This window comes from Megascapheus bottae, chromosome 6 (assembly GCF_031878675.1).
Source record: "Megascapheus bottae isolate mThoBot1 chromosome 6, mThoBot2.hap1, whole genome shotgun sequence".
In the NCBI taxonomy this organism is placed as follows: Eukaryota; Metazoa; Chordata; class Mammalia; order Rodentia; family Geomyidae; genus Megascapheus; species Megascapheus bottae.
This window is the reverse complement of record NC_143514.1, coordinates 62,385,256-62,408,857: the sequence shown is the minus strand read 5'-3', so window position 1 is coordinate 62,408,857 and position 23,602 is coordinate 62,385,256. Positions and strand designations below refer to the sequence as shown.

General features: G+C 42.0%; 1 protein-coding gene and 1 non-coding gene across 2 annotated transcripts in view; both read left to right on the top strand.

Annotated features, from left to right (window-relative positions):
* The window catches only part of LOC150062110 (protein argonaute-4), a 43,978-nt gene extending 29,480 nt beyond the window's left edge, over window positions 1–14,498 (top strand). Inside the window, exons 16-18 of the mRNA XM_090335241.1 lie at window positions 7,918–8,019; window positions 8,505–8,704; window positions 12,156–14,498. Of these exons, the coding sequence (XP_090191367.1) occupies window positions 7,918–8,019; window positions 8,505–8,704; window positions 12,156–12,264 (411 nt within the window). The 3' untranslated portion in view covers window positions 12,265–14,498. The remainder of the gene's footprint in view (window positions 1–7,917; window positions 8,020–8,504; window positions 8,705–12,155) is intronic.
* A 5,340-nt stretch (window positions 14,499–19,838) lies between these two features.
* Window positions 19,839–19,945, top strand: LOC150062109 (U6 spliceosomal RNA). Its single transcript, XR_016536096.1, has one exon. It is a non-coding gene; the product is annotated as a U6 spliceosomal RNA (small nuclear RNA).
* The last annotated feature ends 3,657 nt before the right edge of the window (window positions 19,946–23,602 follow it).

Below are 23,602 nucleotides of genomic sequence, written 5' to 3'. Positions count from 1 at the left end.
CGATCCTCAGATCTCAGCCTCCTGTGTAGCTAGGATTACAGGTGTGAGCCACTGGTGCCTGGCTAGAGGTTCTTAATAGTTAAATGTACTGACTGTATTTGAACCTTGATGACAATTCTAAATGTTTTGCTTTTTTTTTTTTTAATTTTTGTCACTTGTGGGACTTGAACTCTGGGCCTAGGTGTTGTCCCTGAGCTCTTCAGCTCAAGGCTAGTGCTCTGCCACTTTGAGCCACAGCACCACTTCTAATATTTTGCTTTTTTTTTTCTTTCACACCAGGGGCCTGAACTCAGCTTAGGCACTATCCCTGATCTCCTTTTACTCAAGGCTAGCACTCTACCACTTCAGCCATAGCTCCACTTCAGCTTTTTCTTCTTTTTTTTTAATACATAGATTTTTGAGTATTTATTTATTTTTGCCAGTCCTGGGCTTGAGCTCAGGGCTTGAGCACTGTCCTTGGACTTTCTCAAGGCTAGAGCTCTACCACTTGAGCCTCAGCACCAATTCCAGCTTTTTTCTATGTATGTGGTACCGTGGAATTGAACCCGGGTCTTCGTGCATGCTAGGCAAGCACTTTAACCACTAGGCCAAACTCCAGGCCCGAGTATTTATTTTTTAATTTGTTTTATTGTTTTTATAAAAGTAATATACAAAGAAGTTATAATTATATATGTCAGGTGATAAGTCTATTTATTTCTTTTTGGACAATGTTACCCCTTCCTCGCTCTCTCCTTTTTTTTTTTTTTTTTGTGGGTCATGGGGCTTGAACTCGGCCTGGGCATTGTCCCTGAGCTCTTCAGTTTATGGCTACTGCCCTACCCTTGAGCCAAGCCCCACTTCCCATTTTCTAGAGGTTAATTGGAGATAAGAGTCTCAGGTTCTTTAGTGCCCAGGCTGGCTTTGAACCTTAATCCTCAGATCTCAGCCTTCTGAATAGCTAGCAGTAGTGCCAGCTGCTCTCTCCTATTTTCTTCCCTCAGGTCCCCATACTACTTCCAGCTTTTTGTTAATTAATTAGAGATAAGAATCTGGGATGGGGGACCAGAATCATCGCCTGGGGTAGAATGTTTGCCTAGCATGCACAAAGCCCTGGGCTCAATTCCTTGGTACCACATTCACAGAAAAAAGCCTTGAAATAAAAAGCTCAGGGTGGGCTTGGTGGCATAGTGATAGCATGCTTATGTAGTATGCATGAAGCCCTGGGTTCAATTCCTCAGTATCACATACACACACAAAAGCTGGAAGTGGTGCTATGGCCCAAGTGGTAGAGTGCTAGCCTTGAGAAAGCTCAAGAACAGTACCCAGCTTGGTTGCAGTGTCTCACACCTGTAATCCTAGCTACTCAGGAGGCTGAGATCTGAGGATCAAGGTTCAAAGCCAGCCTGGGTACAAAAGAACCTGAGACTCTTATCTCCAATTAGCCTCTAGAAAATGGGAAGTGGGGTTTGACTGGTAGGTGGGATGGTAGCCTTGAGCTGAAGAGCTCAGGGACAATGCCGAGGACCGGCGGTAGGGCAGTAGCCTTGAACTGAAAAGCTCAGGGACAGCACCCAAGCCCCATGACCCACCAAAAAAAAAAAAAAAAAAAAAGCTTAGGGACAGCTCCCACGTAAGTTCAAAACCCATGACTGACAACAGAATCAAAATCAACATAAAACAGGGATAGAAATGTGGCACAGCAATAAGAGTTCTTACCTTGTAAGTGCAGGGCACTGTGTTCAAACTCCAGCACCACTAAAAAAAAAAAAAAAAAATCTGAGGTCCAAGTCTTGGTTTCCTTTGAACCTTCTTTTTTGGTACCCCTGACTCTTATCAACATCTGTAACTCCCTGAACATGCCTGTTTCCTTTGCCTCTGTTCTCAGGATGGTGGTAGGAGGTGCTGTGGGGAAGGGGTCACTTGTTCACCCTGATTGGAGTTGCATATCTTTAATCCCATGTTACTCAGGAGACTGAATTAGGGGGATGCCATGAATTTTCTCAACCATGTTTCCTCTACTTTCAAACTTAGTCTTGAGCCTTCTTATGTCTTTCCTTATCTCCCTCATATTTTAGGTTAATTTCTCCATCTGTGCCTTTTTTTTTTTTTGGTTTTGTTTTTAAATACAGGGCCTCAACTTGCAAGGCAGGCATTCTACCACTTTAGCTATTCCTTCAGCCCCTTTTTGCTTGGTTATTCCTGAGGTAGGGTCCAGCTTTATCCCTCAGCCAGCCTGGCTGCAGTTTCTGCATGTGCTTCCTTGTGTCACTGAGAATAACAAGCTCAGGCCACCAGACCCAGCCTATCAATTGAGCTGGTGTTTCAAGAACTTCTGTTTTGGGGCTGGGAGTTTGGCCTAGTGCCTAGCATGCACAAGACCCAGGTTCGATGCCTCGGAACCACATACATAGAAAAAGCCAGAAGTGATGCTGTGGATCAAGTGATATAGCTCTAGCCTTGAGAAAACCCAAGGACAGTACTTGGGCCTTAAGTTCAAGCCCCAGGACTGTAAAAACAAAACAAAACAAAACTTCTGTTTTCTCCTGACCTCAAACTACAATCACTGATCTCCACCTCCCTAAGGAAGCTAGAATTCCAGGCTTGAACCACGTACTTGGCTCCTCTCTATTCTTTTGACTCTAATCATTTCTGCCTTCTTGAGAGCTTCACTTTATTCATGACCCTGTTTTTAAAATTTAATCTTTCTCATCCTATGACTGTAAAGTTGCTCAAGTGTTCCTTAATTCTGCCAATAAACACCCCTTCATTCTGCATCTCCCTCAATCCTGTGTTTTGTTTGTTTCATGATTTTACCTTCAGAAAAATGATCAGTTGACTTTCTCTTGGTACTTTTTTAGGTCATACTTTCATTCCACAGCCTGACATCTGTTTCAAGAAGTCAGAACTTCAAGAGAAAAGTAAAACTGTTCCTTCAATATCTTGCTCATCTCAGATGGGGTCATTTTTCTATGCTAACCTCTTTGCAACACTTAAGACAACATTACCTTCTTTGGTCTTAAAATAAGACTTTACAGCCCACCACTGCAATCAGAGTTTATGTGACTTTTTTCTTCCTGTTGTTCAATATCCACTTATGTTTCCTGATACTTCCTAATTCTTCCTCAGTTTTAACTCTTTTTCTCATCTCAACCTCAGCTTTCTCACCCACCCTTCTGGACTCCATTATTTCCATACTAGCTCCTAAATCTGTATTTCTAGCTCCAAACAGTTCTATGCAGCTCCTGATCTGAACTTTCAGTGATCTACCAGATACACTTACTTAAATTCTGTTCTTATTACCTACTGTCACTAAACTTTAAAGGTTATCAGGGCCAATTTTTGCTTACTTTGGATTTTTTTTTAATTTGTCAGTCATGGGGCTTGAACTCTGGGCCTCTATGCTGTCCCTGAGCTCTTCAGCTCAAGGCTACCGCCCTACCCCTGGATCCACAGCCCCACATTCTTGCTTACTTTATACCACTGTCCCTGTACAGTATCTTCAGTTCTCTAAATCTACTTCTTGCCAGTTCCAGTCACCCTTGTCTTTTGCTTCTACTCTAGGTCTGGGAATTGTCCCTGAACTCTTCAGCTCTACCCCTTGAGACACATCACCACTTCCAGTTTTCTAATGGTTAATTGGAGATAAGAGTCTCATGGACTTTAGTGTGCAGGCAGGCTTTGAACCACAATCCTCAGATTTCAGCCTCCTGAGTAGCTAGGATTACAGTACAGGCATGAGCCACCATGCCTGGCTTGCTTCTATTCTTGAGATGATAGGAATGCCTAGTGAGGGAAATGCATTGTATCAGAATTGTCTCTCTCTCTCTCTTTCTCTCTCTCTCTCTCTTTCTCTCTCTCTTTCTTTTTCTCTCTCTTTCTCCCTCCCCCAAAACCAGGACTCCAACTCAGTATCTGGTGATTTTGCCCTTTGGTTGGCTCTGTACCACCAGAGCCACACCTCTAACCCCACAAAGGTTTATTTCTTGTTCACATTCACAGTAGCTTTGGCACAGCTGTGACTTTGCCATCCTCCTTTTGGAACCTAGATTTACAAAGATGTGTCTATCTGGAACATTGCCAGTCATTATGGCAGAAGAGAAAAAAGGATACGTGACAAGCCAGTGCTGGCTCTTAAAACTTCTGCCCAGAAGTAACACATTTCACACCACTTTTTAATCAGCCAAAACAGGTCACATGGCCACTCCTAAAATAGTTGGATGAGGATGTTTAATCCTCTCCCAGGGAGGGGCACGGGAATACTTGGCACTAGTGACACAGTCTACCACAGGCATTCGGGCAAAACACGTCTAAACCTTCCTCTGATTGTTTTATCCTCATCCAAAACCTATGCCTCCCCAATTTTCTTTTTGTTACTTGGCATCACTGTGTGTTATGTCAGATAAACTGGAAACTTTGGAGTTGTCTTTAAATTCTTCTTCTTCCTTCTTGTTTCCCATGACCAGATTGGTCCTGAAATCCCTCTGGTTTTAAGTTTTTCTTGTGCGTTCCTGCTGCCCTAAGCAGAATTGTTTTGTGGGCAGACACTCCTAGCCACCACCCTGTCACCATTCCTCCTCCACTGTATTAGCTACTCTGCTGTCATGAATAGGTTTTTAAAATACTCTCCACCTCTCTACACATGCACTGCTCACCACACACTTTCCTTTGCTCGTCAGTGTTTTCAAAGGAGAACCGAGGGGCCGGGAGTTTGGCCTAGTGGTTAAAGTGCTTGCCTAGCATGCATGAAGACCTGGGTTCGATTCCTCGGTACCACATATGTAGAAAAAAGCTGGAAGTGGTGCTGAGGCTCAAGTGGTAGAGCTCTAGCCTTGAGAAAGTCCAAGGACAGTGCTCAGGCCCTGAGCTCAAGCCCAGGACTGGCAAAAAAAAAAAAAAAAAAAAAAAGGAGAACCGAAGAAGCATTTTTATTTCCTCATTCACCATGAACTACTCCAGTTCCTATTTCCAACATACACTGTATTCTTTTCTTGTGTGTGTGCTGCTCCTGGAGCTTGAACTGGGCCTGGGCACTATCTCTGAGCTTTTTTGCTCAAGGCTAGCACTCTTAACCAATCCTCAGCTCTACTTCCAGCTTCTTGCTGGTTCATTGGAGGCAAGTCTCATAGACTTTTCTGTTCAGACTTCAAACCATGATTCTCAGTTCTCAGCCTCAGTAGCTATAGCGGTTTGAAGGTATGAGCCACCAACACCGCGCCATTATGTACTCATACCCCACGAATGATCTCATACATCCATACATCCAGTCCTTCTTACCAATACTTTTTTTTTTTTTGCCAGTCCTTGAACTCTAGACCTGGGTGGTGTCCCTGGACTCCTTTCACTCAAGGTTAATGTTCTACCACTTGAGCCACCAGGCCACTTGAGGCTTTTTCTGTAACTAATTGAAGATGAGTGTGTCACTGACTTTCCTGCTCCAGCTGACTTCAAACTGTAATCCTTAGATCTCAGGTTCCTGAGGATTACAGACATGAGCCACTGGCACTTGGCTATACCAGTGCTTTTAATGAGGTCTAATATAAGTATAGTAAAATCATTTGTCTTATATATAGTATTATTTTGGGTCCCTGGTTGACCACAGTTAAAAAAAAAAAAAAACTGTGGAAAATAAAACCTAGGATAAAAGGAAATATGGTAACTCAGTGTACATTCTCTGGTCCATCTACTAGTTAAGTTTTTATTTTTTTTATTTTGCCAGTCCTGGGCTTGAGCTCAGGGCCTGAGCACTGTCCTTGGACTTCCTCAAGGCTAGAGCTCTACCACTTGAGCCTCAGCACCACTTCTGGCTTTTTTTCTATGTATGTAGTACCAAGGAATCGAACCTGGGTCTTCATGCATGCTAGGCAAGCACTTTAACCACTAGGCCAAACTCCCGGCCCTATATATGAATTTGATGGAAAGATGTTTTTCTATACTCAGAGTTACTGATATACGTTGTTGTATTTTCTTTAGCTGAAGGTAACAATGGTTAGAATGGAGCCAAATAACTTCCATCCAAATTTATACTCATGAGCTGAATAAACTTTCTCATATTGAAATCTGCTGTGCAACAGAAGAGAGTGACCAACCAGCAAGATTTAATTTCATTCTGTTCCTGGTAAACATATTTCCACCTTCCTGGAACTTTGATTTTAGTGTTCTGGCCATAGAAGATTCTTAGGATTTTAGAAGGATAAGAGATCTTTACCTACGGCTGGGAGTTTGGCCTACTGGTTAAAGTGCTTGCCTAGCATGCAGGAATACCCGGGTTCAATTCCTTGGTACCACATACATAGAAAAAAGCCGGCAGTGGTGCTGAGGCTCAAGTGGTAGAGCTCTAGCCTTGAGAAAGTCCAAGGACAGTGCTCAGGCCCTGAGCTCAAGCCCAGGACTGGCAAAAAAAAAAAAAAAAGAGATCTTTACCTAATTTTATAGATGATAAGATTAAGGCACACAGATTGCCTGCTTTAAGTTATACTAGTTGTGAAGATAGGCCTACATCTGAATGCTCTCTATTTTTGGGGGGTGGGGGGAGGCAGGGAATTGTTCTTGGGGCTTGAACTCAGGGCCTGGGTGCTGTTGCTGAGCTTTTTTGCTTAAGGCACTCTACCACTTGAGTCCCACTTCCAGTTTTCTGTTAGTTAATTGTAGACAAGAGTCTCTCAGTCATTCCTGCCTGGGCTGGCATTGAACCATGATCCTCAGATCTCAGCCTCCTGAGTATCTATGATTAAAGGCATGAGCCACTGGTGCCCAGCTGCTGCTGTTCTCCTTCCTCCTCTTCCTCTTCCTCCTCCTCCTCCTTCTCCTCTTTCTCCTTTTGTTGTCGTTGTTGTCTGTTGTCATCATTGTTGCCTTCCTCCTCCTCCTCCTCTTCTTCCTCTTCTTCCTCCTCTTCTTCTTCTTCTTCTTCTTCTTCTTCTTCTTCTTCTTCTTCTTCTTCTTCTTCTTCTTCTTCCTCTTCCTCCTCTTCCTCCTCTTCCTCCTCTTCCTCCTCTTGCTCTTGTTCCTCTCCTTCTCCTGCTTCTGTTGGTCCTGGGGCTTGAAATTTGGGCATAGGCACTGTCCCTGAGCTTCTTTGGCTCAAGGCTAGAGCTCTATCACTTGAGCCACAGCATCACTTCCAGCTTTTTCTATGTATGTGGTACCAAGGAATCGAACCTGGGTCCTCGTGCATGCTAGGCAAGTACTCTATCACTAGGCCAAACTCCCAATCCTGAAAATGCTTTCTTAATCATTTTGGGGCTCATTTCCTAATGGCTTCTTTTATTGATCACACCAAAGTACTAGTTTTTAGCCAGAACAGTGACTCATGCTTGTAATCCTAGCCACTTAGGAGCCTGGGATTTAGAGGCTTTGGCCTGAGCAAAAACATCTATGAGACTTCTAATGAGCAAAAGCTAGGCTAGAGATGTGGCTCCAGGGTACAGTGGTATTGCTGAGCAAGTATGAGTACAAAAAAAAAAAAAAAGGTTTTATTGAATCTGGTGGATTGCTTCAAAGATACATTTTTCTGAAAGTTATGGGTATTTTTCTTTTTATCCCATGAAAGAAATAAATCTGATTTTTAGGACGCTTATCTAGCCTAAGTGTGTGTGTGTGTGTGTGTAGTGTAGCTCTACCATTGAGCTACATCCCAGCCCTTAAATATTATTTTGCCCCCTCTTCAAACATACCATGGTGTCATCTATAAATAAATGGCAATAGAGCAACATAAAGCCACAAGAAAACAATTCTGTCTCAAGTCCCCAAGAGAGGACTATTGGTTTGAGAAAATACTTTAGCATGAAATGGAAAAAGTTACTATGGGAATTGACATTTTGTATTAAACTAATTTTCAAGACTTCCTTTAAAACAGTTTACCAACTTGTTACAAACTAATATATCAAAGAAAAAGTGCCCTGAGCAAGCCAAACATGATTTGTTGCATTTTTTTAACAGGTGGGAAAAAGTGGCAATGTCCCAGCAGGCACTACAGTGGACAGCACCATCACACATCCATCCGAGTTTGACTTTTATCTCTGTAGTCATGCAGGAATTCAGGTAATTTGAAAGCTGGTTCAGATCTTTGACCTGATAGGGAGGTATTTGCAAAGTCAGCAATTGGCTTGAGTAGATTTGTTATTAAATCCTATGCTTAACTGTGTTCTTTTTTTTTTTCTTTTTGCCGATCCCACACCTTGAACTCAGGGCCTGAGCACTGTTCTTGGGCTTTCTCAAGGTTGGAGCTCTACCATTTGAGCCACAGCACCACTTCCAACTTTTCTATACATGTTTGCTAGGTCATCAATACATGTTAGAAATGTATTCATTCTAGGGCCAGGAGTTTGGCCTAGTGGTAGAGTGCTTGCCTAGCATGCACAAAGACCCGGGTCCAATTCCTCAATACCACATATGAAGTTGTGCTGAGACTCACGTGGTAGAGCTCTAGCCTTGAGAAAGTCCAAGGACAGGGTTCATGTTCTGAGCTCAAGCCCAGGACTGGCAAAAAAAAAAGAAATGTATTCATTCTAAAATTCTCTCTCCAGGGAACCAGCCGTCCTTCACATTACCAAGTCTTGTGGGATGACAACTGCTTCACTGCAGACGAGCTCCAGCTCCTGACCTACCAGCTGTGCCACACCTATGTGAGGTGCACAAGATCAGTCTCCATTCCGGCCCCTGCATATTATGCCCGGCTTGTGGCATTTAGGGCAAGGTATCATCTGGTGGATAAAGATCATGACAGGCAAGTTTCCCAGGCACAGTCAAATCTAGCTCTCTTTTAGAAGCATGTGAGTTATTTTTTTGGGTGGGGGGAGGTGGAGTTTTTAATGAACTACTACAGAAAACTCTTTTTAAAGTCTTAAATTTCCTTTTAGGGTTTAAATGTCAAGTAGCAAATTAAAAAGCTTTGAGAGTTTATAATGTGACTTTTGATCCAAGAAATTCTCAGGCTTGTTTTCACTTGTATTGTGTCTCCAAAGGAGTCTTAGAGCTACCTGAGTTTCTCCCACAAAAGTTAAATGCAGTTCAGTTCTGTTCAGATCCTGAGTACCTCAAAAGGAGGCCAGCTAGCTAGCCACTCTGGAGGCTGAGATCTGAAGATTAGGATTCAAAGCCAGTCTGGACAGGAAAGTTCTTGAAACTCTCATCTTCAATTAATCACCAAAAAGCCAGAAGTTGAGGTGTGGCTCAAGTGGCAGAGTATTAACCTTGAGTAAAAACAAACACCAGCCGGGCATGGTGGCCCATGCCTATAATCCTAGCTACTCAGAAGGCTGAGATCTGAGGATCAAGATTCAAAACCTGCCCGGGCACAAAAGGACCTGAGACTCTTATCTCCTATTAACCTCCAGAAAACAGAAAACTGGAAGTGGAGCTTGGCTCAAGGATAGGGCAGTAGCCTTGAGCTGAAGAGCTCAGGGACAGCGCCCAGGCTGAGTTCAAGCCCCATGACCCAGCAAAAAAAAAAAAAAGAAGAAAAAAAAAAAAAGAAAAACAAACAAAAACTACCTCAAGGACAGCACCCAGGCCCTGAGTTCAGTGCCCATGACAGACACCCTCCCCCATTCTTATAAGGGGAAATCCCAAAGTATTTTGCTTTCAGTACAAGCCAGAGAGATCCTCCAGAGTAAACCTGAGTGTATGTGAGGGAGGGAGGCCAAACCATTTGCACCCTCAATTCCAAATAGGGATGTTAAGAGAATCATTTTGACCAGTTACCAAGCTACCATTGAATAGCTAAACAGCTCCTTGTATTCGTTTTCTTTTCCAAATGAACATCTGTGAAGCGTAGCAGTTTCTGGGCTCTTCCCCAAGTCTGTACTTAGCCGCTAAATAGTAGACATTCCACTGCAACTCTATTTCTGTAAGGGTTTGAAAAGACACTTTTAAGAAAAATGTCCAGCTGTGACTTTGTCCCTTTCATTCCATGTTATACATTCACTCACTTAACATGTTTATTGGATACGGACTGTGTGTAGAGTATTGAACTAGGTGCTAGAAAATACCAAGATGAGCAATGCTGCTTCTTGCCCTGGGGATTTAATGTTTCAGTATGGAGACAACACAGGGAAATATGAACTGACAACATCAGTAGAGATAAAAGTGCAGTGGAACATCAGAGAAGAGGATGAGATTTTTAGAGATTTAACTGTGTGGTAGGGATTTGACTCCACAAAGAAAAGAGGATTTTCAAGCAGAGAGAACATGACTATAAAGGAGAAAACGCTAGTGACATGTTTGGGCAATAGCAAGTTTTCTTTGGCTGGAACATCCCGGAAGGGAACAGCAGGCTTGGGGCTGGAAAGTTTGTTAGAGTGAAATTGTCTTAACTTAATGTGAAAAAGGCTATTCCTGGGAAGCTGGGCTTGGTGGCTCATGCCTGTAATCCTAGCTCCTCAGGAGGCTGAGATCTCATGGGTTGAGGTTCAAAGCCAGCCTGGGCACTAAAGACCATGAGACTCTTATCTCCAATTAACCACTAGAAAAAAGTTGAAGTGGTGCTGTGGCTCAAGTGGTAGAGTGGTAGCCTTGAACTGAAAAGCTCAGGGACAATGCCCAGGCCAGAGTCCAAGCCCAGGATGACAAATACAAAACAAAAGAAAAGCTATTCCTGAGATAGAATCAACAAGACTTAACAGTTAATTGAGTATGAGTAGAAGAGAAGAGGAGGAAACTTTTTTTAAAGACTAATTTTTGATCCTGGATCATTTAAAGAGGAAATCAGGTGGGCCAAAGACATAGCTCAGTAATCAAACACAGTGCTTAACATGCCTGAAGCCAGGCATACAAGAAAGGCTAGAAGAAAGATGGTGATTTATGATTTTCCATGCTTCTTTGTCATCCCGAAGAGAGATGATTAGAATTTATTATCCCACGGGCTGGGAATGTGGCTTAGTGGTAGAGTACTTGCCTACCATGTATGAAGCCCTGGGTTTGATTCCTCAGTACCACATAAACGGAAAAAGCTGGAAGTGGTGCTTGGCTCAAGTGGCAGAGTGCTAGGCTTGAGCAAAAGAAACTCAGGGAGAGTACCTAGGCCCTAAGTTCAAACCCCAGGACTGGCAAAAAAAAAAGGGGGGGGTGGGGTGGGAGAGAGAAACAACGAGAGAAAGAGAGAAAGAGGAAAGAGAGAGAGGGAGGGAGGGAGGGAGGGAGGGAGGGAGGAAGGAAGGAAAGGAGGGAGGAAAAGAAAGAGAAAATAAAAGAAAAAGTATTATCTCTAAAGACCAAGTTCAGCCGGGCAAGGTGGCTCATGCCTATAATCCTCGCTACTCAGGAGGCTGAGATCTAAGGATCAAGGTTCAAAGCCAGCTCGGGCACAAAAGGTCCTGAGACTCTTATCTCCAATTAACGTCTAGAAAACTGAAAATGGGGCTGTGGCTCAAAGGTAGGGCCATAGTCTTGAGCTAAAGAGCTCAGGGACAACACCCAGGCCCTGGGGTAGGGTGGTAGCCTTGAGCTGAAGAGCTCAAGGACAGTGCCCAGGTGTGATCCACATGATCCACATTAAAAGAAAAAAATCTCAAGACAAAGTTCAGAGGAATCATAAAGTTTTGTAGCTAATGTGAGGAGGGGAGAGGCAGAAGCAAGAAGAAACTGACTCACATTTGCTGAGTTTCTGGTATGCTCTAGCACTGTGCTTTGCTCATGTATTTGTGCACACCTCAAAAAGTTGTTGACACTATATTATATGCTAAACACTAAGGGATTCAGTAATGAATAAGCACAAAGTTGCTGCTTTCTTCAAATTTACCTTCTGGTGAAAAAAATAAGTTCATTTCATTTCTGTGTAGTATGCTGAGAGAAAAATATGATAATCTGTAAAAGCATGTTCCAGATGGCACTGACCTGTCGTTTAGAGTCAGAAAAAATTCTAAAAGGAAAATGACATTTAATTGAAACCTAAAGGATGAATAGGAATTAACCAGACATAATAACAGGAAGCATAAATCTTCCTGTAGGTGTTACTAAGGATTTGGCTCTTAGCAGACATGATTTTACTAAATTATTGCAACTATCTATTTCATTTTTTAGTTACACAAAGTCACATTTAGAAAGACCAAAGTAATTTGAGGAGTTCAGTCTTGAGCCTAAGAGCTTCTTGAATCCAATACTGCTGGTGCTATTGGAAACCTGTGACATTTAAGGCATCTTTTCTTACTCCTAGTTTTCTTGCTTCATTCTCTTTCCAGTGCGGAAGGAAGTCATGTGTCAGGACAGAGCAACGGCCGGGATCCTCAAGCCTTAGCCAAGGCGGTACAGATCCATCACGATACCCAGCACACCATGTATTTTGCCTAGGAGTCTCAGAAAAAGAACTCAGCTAGTTTGGCATCTCACACAGCCTCAAAATGTTTCAAGTGACTATCACCTCTTGCTAGACCCAAGCTGACTTTGGGTGGTCTTCTACCAGCAGCTCAGAATAGTTGCACTGAATCTATAATTGCAGCATTGTCCAATGCATCAACAAAATTGAGCCATTTTTCTAAAATAATAGATACTCATAGATTATCTCTTCTGATGATGCATTGGACTGAATTTTTACCTCAACATGCAAAGGCTGATCAGCCTGAACTTTCTAAAGGACTTTACAAGAAAGGTTTCTATGGAATATTTTGCTAGCTGTGGTATTCACCGCATCCCTCTAGTCTTAGAAGACAAGAGTATTCTTTTTTTTTTTTTTCCTGTATTCATTCAGTAGGGTGTATACATAGCTGGGAGAGAAAAAAAAAACAGCACTCTGCTTCAGTTCAGTGTAACTAATTGGATGGGCCCACAAACTTTTGAATGGAGATTTCTGACTTTGTCACTGTAAATGCCTTTAATGAGCATTGATTTTTGGAAATTTTACAGAATTTTATTAGTTTTACTACTTTATCTTACTGATCTCTGCAGCCATGTGCTAGTATCAGTACAGGCTGCCAGACGATTGCACTATACTTGGCTGCAGATTCAAACAGACAGTTCTCTTATTTGATTGACTTTCATGAATGAGTGACATAGACCAATGTAATGCATGTTATAGTGACAGATAACACTGCCATGGTAAAAGTACTCATGTTTTTCCTTATTTAAAAAAAAAACTTAGCTTTTAGTATTTTTTCCAAGTTTTCAAAAGTGCCCATTTTATGCTGCTGTGTGGTTTGTTAGACCTAAATGATTTTTAAACTTTTCACATAGAGTTAACTTTAGCAATAAGCATTTTTTTAAGGTCCCTCTTCTTCCTTCCCCTGGTGATGTAGTTTTTCTAGCTGAGATTTTGGTATGATTTTATCAACTATTTCATATGTATTGTAGTTTGGCTATTTCTGAAACTGGTCAGAAAAGACATACACTTCCATGCCTTTTTAAAGACTCTTTTTTTAAATCTACTTTGTAGTCATGACTGGTGTCCTGTTACTTTCTTTTAAAATAAGCTAGAGCCAGGATGCTTTCTCATTGAATAATCTGTGCCACTTTGTAAGGCACATTGAGTGATGCTGCACTTGCAAAAATGTACCAGCATTTAAAAAAAAAAAAAAAAAAAGATTTCCCTCTGGGATTCAAAGTTACTCACACAGTTACTTCTGTGACTTTTTTTTCTCTTTTCATCTGTACTTGGTGGGTTTTCCTTCCTTACTAAGACTGTTTAGAAGAGGTTTCACAGGGAGACAAGATTCCTTTCTTGTCTAAACAAAGGGAATTTTTGGAAAGCATCAGTTTAAAATGTATAGGGAAAATGTATTTCGTATTTAATATAGATAATACTTTGTAATGGACAACAGTTACATAGTCTAGGTAATTCCAGCCAGTGTTTCCCAACCCACAACTTGCTGACTTTTTCTCCATCCTGGATCAGCAGAGTGAGAGATAAAGGGTCCTAGGACCGTACTCTAAATGGCCACAGAAGATACTGAATGAACAGACAAGATGTGATCAGAACCAAACAAAACAACTCTGTTGCCTCTGTCTGGAACCTGCTCATGGGAAACACTGAATCAAGGTGGTGAAGGATATTTGTTTGTTTTTAACTCATTAGTTGGTCCAAAAGTCTTACATTAGCCTTCTTGAAATCCCAGCAATATAACACTTTTTCTTCAAATTTTAAACAAGCTTGTAAATACGTTGAAGTTTACATTTCCATGTGCTGTGTTGCTCAGCAGCAGCACCAGTGTTTGCTGAGACTGGTCTCGAAGAGTTTTATAATGTCTACACAGTTGTGTTGCTCATTACCGTGAGCGGGAAGAAAGCAAGCTCTGTGACTGAAGCACAACACAGGCAGGAGTGAAGAGATGGCAGATGTTAATTATTTCTTCTTCTTCTTCTTCCTCTTCTTCTTCTTCCTCCTCCTCCTCCTCCTCCTCTTCTTCTTCTTCTTCCTCATTTATTTTTTATTTTTATTTTTTGCAAATACCTCACTTGGATAATACGAATCAGGACTTGTTGGTGAGGGGCTGGCTGCTGCTTTTATTCATATTTGTTCAGGGAGAGCACAGAAAATATCCTTCAGCGTGGCCACTCTAGACCCAAGAAGAGGAAAAACAGAAGCTTTTTAGGAGAAGGGGACTCTTTAAAGTCCCAGCTGTGAAGAACTCTTGGAGGCTGGCTGGCTGGCCAGCCAATGGACACCACATCTGCACTTGAGTGCCTCGGGCTTGCTTGTTAATAATGCACAGAAGAAGCTCTCACCATCTCCTGGCATCTATGAAACAGGGAGTGAGGTTGAGTGCTGGGAAGCCCTGATCCACTTGACCTTGAAATGCTATAATTTAAAAGACCTCTGTCAGTCATAGTATGTTGGGGCCAATCAGTATGGTGGTGGAGGAAAAACTGGGAGGCCTGTTTTTATCGGAAAACAGTAATCCTTAAGGATACAATGCTGTTGTTTCAAACGGAAGGAAAGAAAGATGGAAGACGTTAAGATTATTTGAGAAATTCTGTTGAGGGGTGAATCTTTAAGAAGTAATCACTGCAGTATCAGAGTTGCAGCAATATTTTTGCAAGCAAGTCTGAATGCACAGTCTTAACTGGGTTTGACATGGGAATAGGTTACCCCTCCCTCAACACTGGCTGAATCGCTATGCATGTGTCAATCAATGGGAGGTGTGCATTCTCTAGAAGTAGTGTTAGGCTGTTTGGTTTTTTTAAAAATCAGCCTATGTACGCACTGTTATGTGGTGTGAAAGATTATAATGTAGCAATGATAAAGAGTAACAATTTGGGGATAAAGGAGCAGGACATTAAGAGTGGTGAAAACTCAGACTTTGAACCAGTTGTTTCGTTGTTATTGTTGTTAGCTGTTGACTCCTGAGCAATTTCTATAGAGAACCAGCTGGCTTAACGCAGCCAGCATTCTGGGCAGGCAGAGCATATTACTGTAAATTCTATTTGCTGCTTCCAAAGGTGATGATTTATAAGCAGACATGTTCTATATGGTCTGTATTTTAGGATCTGGTGCCCAGCCTTTATCAGAGCTTACCTACCTGGCTCAGTACCTACCCCCACCTATGGGAAAAGTTAATCTGCTGTTTAAGGCTCACCCTCTCCACCCTGCCCTAGCAACTCTCTGTGGATGTTCTATAAGATTTTCTTGCTCAATAGCAAAGGGGTAGCTCTGCTTTCATTTTAAGGAAGTGGAGGCTGAGGGCATTGTATCAATACTACTTCAACTCCCAAGAAATTTTCCTTGCAAAACCAAAGGAAAAAAATCTGGTTATTGGTTGACTGTATTCTTATCCCTTGCTATTGAGCTAGTCAAACTTCTTCTATGTCTAGTGGCTAAAAACACTTGCATTCGTTGCTTTGACTAATGGTGTGATTTTTGTTTTTATATTGTTAGACTTGTAATGTTTTAAAATGTATTTTATTAAATTTGGACTGGATGTATGTTTATAGCAATACGAGGTACTTTCTAAGCTATTAAGGGAGGGGTTGTATTTCCATGTTGAGATAAGATAATGGTTGTTTAATTTTGTATTTTTTTTTTGGCCTGCAGGGATATTTTGCGTTCACGTGTCTAAAAAAGAATAAATTGGCATTCTTGTGCCAAAAATTGTTTTTCTTGTCAGTTGTCTAATGGATTTGGAGCACACCATAACAACACTACTCGTAATGCTTTCTAAAATATGATTTACTAACCAAGTGCGGTGGGTCATGCCTGTAATCCTAACTACTCAGAAGGCTGAGATAAGAGGATTATGGTTCAAAGCCAGCCAGGGTAGGAAAGACCATGAGATTCTTGTCTCCAATTAACCACTAGAAAACAGAAGTAGGGCTATGGCTCAATGGTACGGTGGTAGCCTTGAGCTGAAGAGCTCAGGGACAGTGCCCAGGCTCAGAGTACAAGCCCCATGACCCACAAAAATTAAATACATAAAATAAAAATATGATTTACTCAATTTAAGAAATTTGATAAAAAAGAAAAGGGGAAAACTTTGTGGTTTTTAACTTTTAGGTCTCCTACTTTCAGGAAATGCCATTTGAGAATTTTAGAAGAACTCAGTAATGCCAGGCCAGATGGCTCACGCCTGAAATCCTAGCTACTCAGGAGGCTGAGATTTGAGGATTGGGGTTCAAAGCTAGTCCGGACACTAAAGATCCTGAGACTCTTATCTCCAATTAACCACTAGAAAACTGAAAGTGGCACTGTGGCTCAAAGGGTAGGGCAGTAGCCTTGAGCTGTAGATTTCAAGGACAGCACCCAGAGTTCAAGCCCCATGACCCCCCCCACACACAAAAGAATTCAGTAACATTTTACATATGAAAAGACTCATCAGGGTTTTAGATATGACTCTTAATGAGAAGATCTATTTATGTGATGTTTTAAGAAAAAAATCTAGTCCCAAGGGAACAGTGTTGCTATACACACACACACACACACACACACACACACACACACACACACACACACATTTTATGGGTCATGGGGCATGAACTCTGGGCCTAGGCACCGGCCCTGAGCAATTCAGCTCAAGGCTACCACCCTACCCTTAAGCCAAGCCCTACTTTCTGTTTTCTAGAGGTTAATTAGAGAGTCTCATATTCTTTAATGCCTGGGCTAGCCTTGAACCTTGATCCTCAGATCTCAGCCTACTGAGTAGCTAGGATTACAGGCGTGAACCATCATGCCCAGCACATACTTATATTTAATAAGACTAAATTCTCCAGAGGAAAAGCTGCCTAGATTGGCCCAGCCTATAACTCTGTAGTCTCATGTTATCTCTCTGTGTATTCTATTCTAATTTATTTGAAGAGAGTTTTGTTACATAGGCCAGGCTGGCCCCAAATTTGTTAGTCCGGCCTTGTGAGTGCTGGGATTACAGATGTGTGCCACCATATTCTGCTCATGGTTTGGGGTTGATGGTTTCAGGGTCTCTCCCTCTCCCTCTCCCTCTCCCTCTCCCTCTCCCTCTCCTCTATCTGCCAGTCCTGGGGCATGAACTCAGGGCCTGGGCACTGTCCTTGAGCTTTCTCTCAAGGCTAGAGCTCTACCACTTGAGCCACAACACCATGTCCAGCTATTTCTGTGTGTGTGGTACCAAGGAATCAGACCCAGGGCTTTGTGCATGCTAGGCAAGCAAGAATTTTACATAGAAGTATGTAATTTTCAGAGGTTCCAGCATGGCATAGGGTGGAAGAAAAGGCCGTGGGATTACCACTATCTAAGAACCTAATATATGTCAGTCACACTGACATTTTCTTGGCATTACTGGCATCTGAACTCATGGTCTTAAGCTTGCTAGGAAAGCCCTCTACTGCTAAGCCATAACTCCAGCCCTTTTATTGTGTTGGTTACTTTTTAGATAGGGTCTTGCTTCCTGCCTAAGCATATCCCTGACAGCAATCCTATTTTTCACTTCCCACCATAGCTGGGATGACAGACAGACATGCAACACTACGTTCAGCTTCTTCTGTTGAGATGGAGTCCTGCAGACTTCTGCCTAGTCTAGCCTTAACCTTGATCCTCCCAATCTTAAACCTCCAAAATAGCTAGGATTACAGATATGGGCCACCAGCACCTGACTATCTTGGCAACTATAATCCCAGAAACAACTCTTTGAGGTTGGTAATTGTATCCCCATTTTAAAGATAAAATGTCATGGACTTGGGGTCTAGCTCAGTTGTCTATCATGTATCTTGAATTCATTCCCAAACATAAAAAAATAGTTAATTTATTAATCTATCCAAAACAAATCTTCAAAGAAACAATCATCCCATTAAAAGATGGACCAAAGACTTAAAGAGAGACTTTTCTGAAGAGGTAATAAGAATGGCCTTATAGACGCATGAGGAAAGGCTCGACATGTCTGGCCATAAAGGAAATGCAAATCAAAACAACTTTGAGATTCCATTTCACTCCAATTAGAATGGCCATGATCAAGAAATCTAACAAGCTGGGCGTGGTAGCTCACACCTGTAATCCTAGCTACTCCGGAGGCTGAGATTTAGAATCAAGGTTCAAAGCCAGCCCAAGCACAAAGGACCTGAGACTCTTATCTCCAAGTAACCTCTAGAAAATGGGAAGTGGGGCTTGGCTCAAGGGTAGGGTGGTAGCCTTGAGCTGAAGAGCTCAGAGACAGTGTCCAGACTGAGTACAAGCCCCATGACCCACAATGGGCTGGGAATTCTAGTGGGAGAGTTCTTACCTAGCGTGCACAAAGACCCTGGTTCAGTTCCTCAGAACCATATACATAGAAAAAGCTGGAAGTGGTGCTGTGGCTCAAGTGGCAGAGTGCTAGCCTTGAGAAAACCCAAGGACAATGCTCAGGCCCTGAGTTCAGACCCCAGGACTGGCAAAACAAAATAAAAATATCTAACGACAACAGATGCTGGTGGGGATGTGGCCAGGAGGAATCACTACTACACTGTTGATGGGAGTGCAAACTCCTTCAACCACTATGGAAAGCAGTATGGCAGTTCCTCAAAAGACTAAACATAGAACCCCCTATGATCCAGCATTCCACTCCTTGGCATTTACCCAATCGTCCAGAAACAAGGACATACTAAATACACTAGCACTAGTCCATTGAAGCACTATTTACCATAGTGAAGATATGGAACCAACCCAGATGCCCCTCAGTAGATGATTGGATCAAGAAGATGTGGTACTTATACACAATGGAATTCTATGCTGCCATCAGAAGGAATGACATTGCCTCATTTGTAAGGAAATGGAAAGACTTGGAAAAAATCATATGAAGTGAAGTAAGCCAGACCCAAAGGCACATAGGCTCAATGGTTTCCTTCGCTTGTAATAATACATACACATCTAGGACTCTCCTAAAAGAGGGTTACAATTGTGCAAAACCTAGATACATAAGGTCATATAGGATGAGACAAATAAAAGGATCTCCAGAATATGGAAACGGGAGAGCTCTATCTTGTGTGATTGTTGTTCTTAACCTACTATGCTATTTCTCTTCTCTTTTGCTGCCTGTTGGTTAATCTCATATTGTTACTGTATCTGACTTTGTTACCTGGTATATTGTGTATACGTTTATTTGATTATTTGAAATAAGATAGGGAAGGGGGAAACAAGATGATTGGGAGGGGGTGGGATGAAGGAAATGGGAACAAAAACATGAGAAGGGGTATCAATGTGTGAGAAGTAATGCACCTAATATCTGGTGAATGGAACTGTAATCCCTCTATACATTACAATAATTTTTTAAAAAAATAGTTAATTGGGGCTGGGAGTTTGGCCTAGTGGTAGAGTGCTTGCCTAGCATGCACGAAGACCCGGGTTCAATTCCTCGGTACCACATACATAGAAAAAAGCCAGAAGTAGTGCTAAGACTCAAGTGGTAGAGTGATAGCCTTAAGAAAGTCCAAGGATAGTGCTCAGGCCCTGAGTTCAAGGCCGAGGACTGGCAAAAAAAAAAAAAACAGTTAATTGAGTGCTTGCTTCGACAGCAAATGTACTAAAATTGGAATGATACAGAGAAAATTAGGATGGCCCCTGTGCAAGGATGACATGCAAATTTGTGAAGCGTTCCACTAGGCCAAACTCCCGGCCTGCGTTCCATATTTTTAAGCTAGGTTGGAATATTGTAATGATAAGAAAAATAGTTAATTGAGCCAGGCGTGGTGGCTTACACCTGTAACCCTAGCTACTCAGCAGGCTGAAATCTGAGAATCCTGCTTCCCAGCCAGCCCAGGCACTAAAGTCCCTAAGACTCTTATCTCCAATTAACCACCAGAAGACCGGAAGTGGGGCTGTGGCACAGGGGTAGGGTGATATCCTTGAGCTGAAGTGCTCAAGGACAGTGCCCAGGCCCAGACTTCCAGCCCCATGACTGACAATAAAATAGTTAATCAAGGGCCGGGAGTTTGGCCTAGTGGTTAAAGTGCTTGCCTTGCATGCATGAAGACCCGGGTTCGATTCCTCGGTACCACATACATAGAAAAAAAGCCAGAGGTGGTGCTGAGGCTCAAGTGGTAGAGCTCTAGCCTTGAGAAAATCCAAGGACAGTGCTCAGGCCCTGAGCTCAAGCCCAGGACTGGCAAAAAAAAAAAAATAGTTAATCAATTTCAAAGAGGTTAAACAACATCATTAGTGACAAAATTTAATCTGAATCCAAGCCTGTTTAACGTTATTACACCTGAGAATGTCAGACTACTTTCAGGAAATTTAGAAGGTAAACAACTTTTGCCACGGAAAGTCAGAAAATATTTCAGTATTGGTGAACGTGCGCAGACAGAAGGTTGATAGTTAGACAACAGAACAACAGGATTCAACACACTGTTCCTTTTTTTTTTTTTTTTTTTGCTAGTTCTGGAGCTTGAACTCAGGGCCTAGACACTGTCCTTGGACACTTTTTGCTCAAGGCTAGCACCCTGCCACTTGAGTCACAGTGCCACTTCCAGCTTTTTCTGTGTATGTGGTTCTTGGGAATTGAGCGCAGGGCTTCATGCATGGTAGATGAGCATGCTACCACTAGGCCACGCTCCCAGCCCAACACTGTTCCTTTACAGTGGATTATAGTAGCTACAGTTTTTATCTATACAAATGGTTCTCATAATCTGTAGGAGATAGAATCCCTCATTTTTTATGGGAATCCCGTTACTTTGTGTAATTCAAGAGAAAAGAATCTAAATGCCCTTATATCAGCTATGTATCAGACCCATGCCCATCCCTAATTACTAGCAGGGAGGAGGAAGAGTGTCTTAACCTTCAGTGTTGATTCCATGTCATGCCTTTTTAGAGGGTAGCCAGTAAGAAGGGAAGTGATGAATTAATCAGCATGATTAAAAGGTACGTGCCGGGTGTGTGGGGGGGAGGGAAATGGGTACCAAGACATGTGAAAGGGTATCAATGTATGTGAATTAATGCACCTTCTATCTGGCAAATATCATGTAACCTTTTTACTAATTACAATAACAAATAAATAAAAGGTACGTGCCTCTTCTGTCTGTTGAGTCTCATTTCTTGTGTTGACTTCATTCTCCACGAGCTTGAGAAAATTCTTTAAGGAAAAGAAAGACAAAATCAGTTGGGGTAGTTAGGAGGAAAAAAGCCCAAGTGGGCTGGCAGGAAGGCTTAGTGGTAAGAGAGTTTGCCTAGCAACCATGAAGCCCTGGGTTCGATTTCTCAGAACCAAAAAAGCCAAAAAGTGGGTCAAGTAGGTAGAGTGCTAGCCTTGAACAAAGATGCTCAGGGACAGTGCCTAGGCCCTGAGTTCAAGTCCCAAGACTGGCAACACAAAAAAACAAAACAAAATAAAACAAAAAGCCCAATTAATGGTAGTACAAATTGATTACACAAAGGAAGAGAGAAATAACTAACAAACTTTTTTTTTTTTTTTGCCAGTCCTGGGCTTGAGCTCAGGACCTGAGCACTCTCCTTGGACTTTCTCAAGGCTAGAGCTCTACCACTTGAACCTCAGCACCACTTCTGGCTTTTTTTTCTATGTATGTGGTGCTGAGGAATCGAACCCGGGTCTTCGTGCATGCTAGGCAAGCACTCTACCACTAGGCCAAACTCCCGGCCCACTAACAAACTTTTCTATAGCTTCTAATATATACTAAGAATTACAAAGATGAAAAGTACAAGCTTTCGCTATTGAGGGGTAAACTTGAGGACCATGCATGTAAACCAGTAGTTTTTCCTGTTAAGTACTATTACAAACATACTGTTCATGAAGCTATGGGATGGCTTAAACAGAGCCTAGGTGTCTAATAAAGGGCAAGAGCTGTTTCTCGTTTATCTTTTTGTGCCAGTACTGAGGCTTGTTCTCATGTTTTTTCCTTGACTTTTTTTTGTCTAAGGCTGGTGCTCTACTGCTTGATTACATTTTCATTTCTCACTTTTTGAAGTCTGACAGACTTTTCTGCCTTGGCTGTCTTTGAACATTGGTCCTTAGATCTCAGCCTACTGGGTAGCTAGGATTACAAGTATGAGTCAACTGTGCCTGGCTTAAGGACAGGATTTCATAAATGAACAAGGATGAAAAGGCACCTCGGGAATTCTAGTCATAGACAAAGGCACCGGGATAAAAAGACAAAGATTTATTTACCTGAGCTACAACTGTGTGTGTGCCGCATACACAGGCATAAGAGAATCAAACTCTACTCATTCTTGGCAGTCACTGAGTTATAATCCCAGCCCAGTGCTCTCAGTTTTTAAATGTTGAAAGAAATATGGCAGTGATTAAGGTTGGACTTGGAATGATTACTAATTCCTGACAAGACATGACAAGCGAAGACATGAACAGCATTTTAAGGAATTTAGAATTTATCTTATGGGTATAAGGGAATGGCAGAGTTCAATTTGTTCTAGTTATGTTGGCAGGAATAGTGTGGGTAAATGGAAGCTGAAATCCTGCAGAAGAGATGTTTGAATCTTAGACAATAGCTAAGCAAAAATAGATGAATGTGAACATAGCTCAGTTAGGAGGATTCGCAATTTCAGGTTTTGATAGATGGGCACTAAGAGAATGGACCCAAGGACTTAGAAGAAAAAGGAAGATGGTGTGTAAGTGATGATTAAAACAATATCCAAGAGAAAAGATGAAAAGTATGGGGTCCTATGGACCACAGACATCTAAAGGTAGATGGAAGAAGAAGGTCATCTCAGGCCCTGAGTTCAAGGCCCAGTAACAAAACACACACATGTACAAATATCTATATATCTACATATATATGCATATGTAGAGTCATTTCTATGAATTTTTTAATATATCCTATATACAAATCCTTAGGAATGCTTTGCAAATATATTGTTTTAATTGGTCTGGAGTTTGGCCTAGTGGTGGAATGCTTGCCTGACATGCACACAGCCCTGGGTTTTATTCCTCGGTACAACATATATAGAAAATCTGGAACTGATACTGTGGCTCAGGTGGTAGCATGCTAGCCTTTAGGAAAAACAAGTGGGAGGGGGCAAGTAACATTCCTTAAACCAATATATATTTATTTTTGCGAGTCTTGGGGTTTGAACTCAGGGCCTGGGCACTGTCCTTGGACACTTTTTGCTCAAAGCTAGTGCTCTGTTACTTGAGCGACAGTACCACTTATGACTTTTTCTGAGTATGTGGTACCAAGGAATCAAACCAAGTGCATGCTAGGCCACTAGGATACACTTCCCCCCTCCCCCCCCCCTTTTTTTTTGGCAGTCCTGGGGTTTGAATTCAGGGCCTGGGAAATGTCCCTGGGCTCTTTG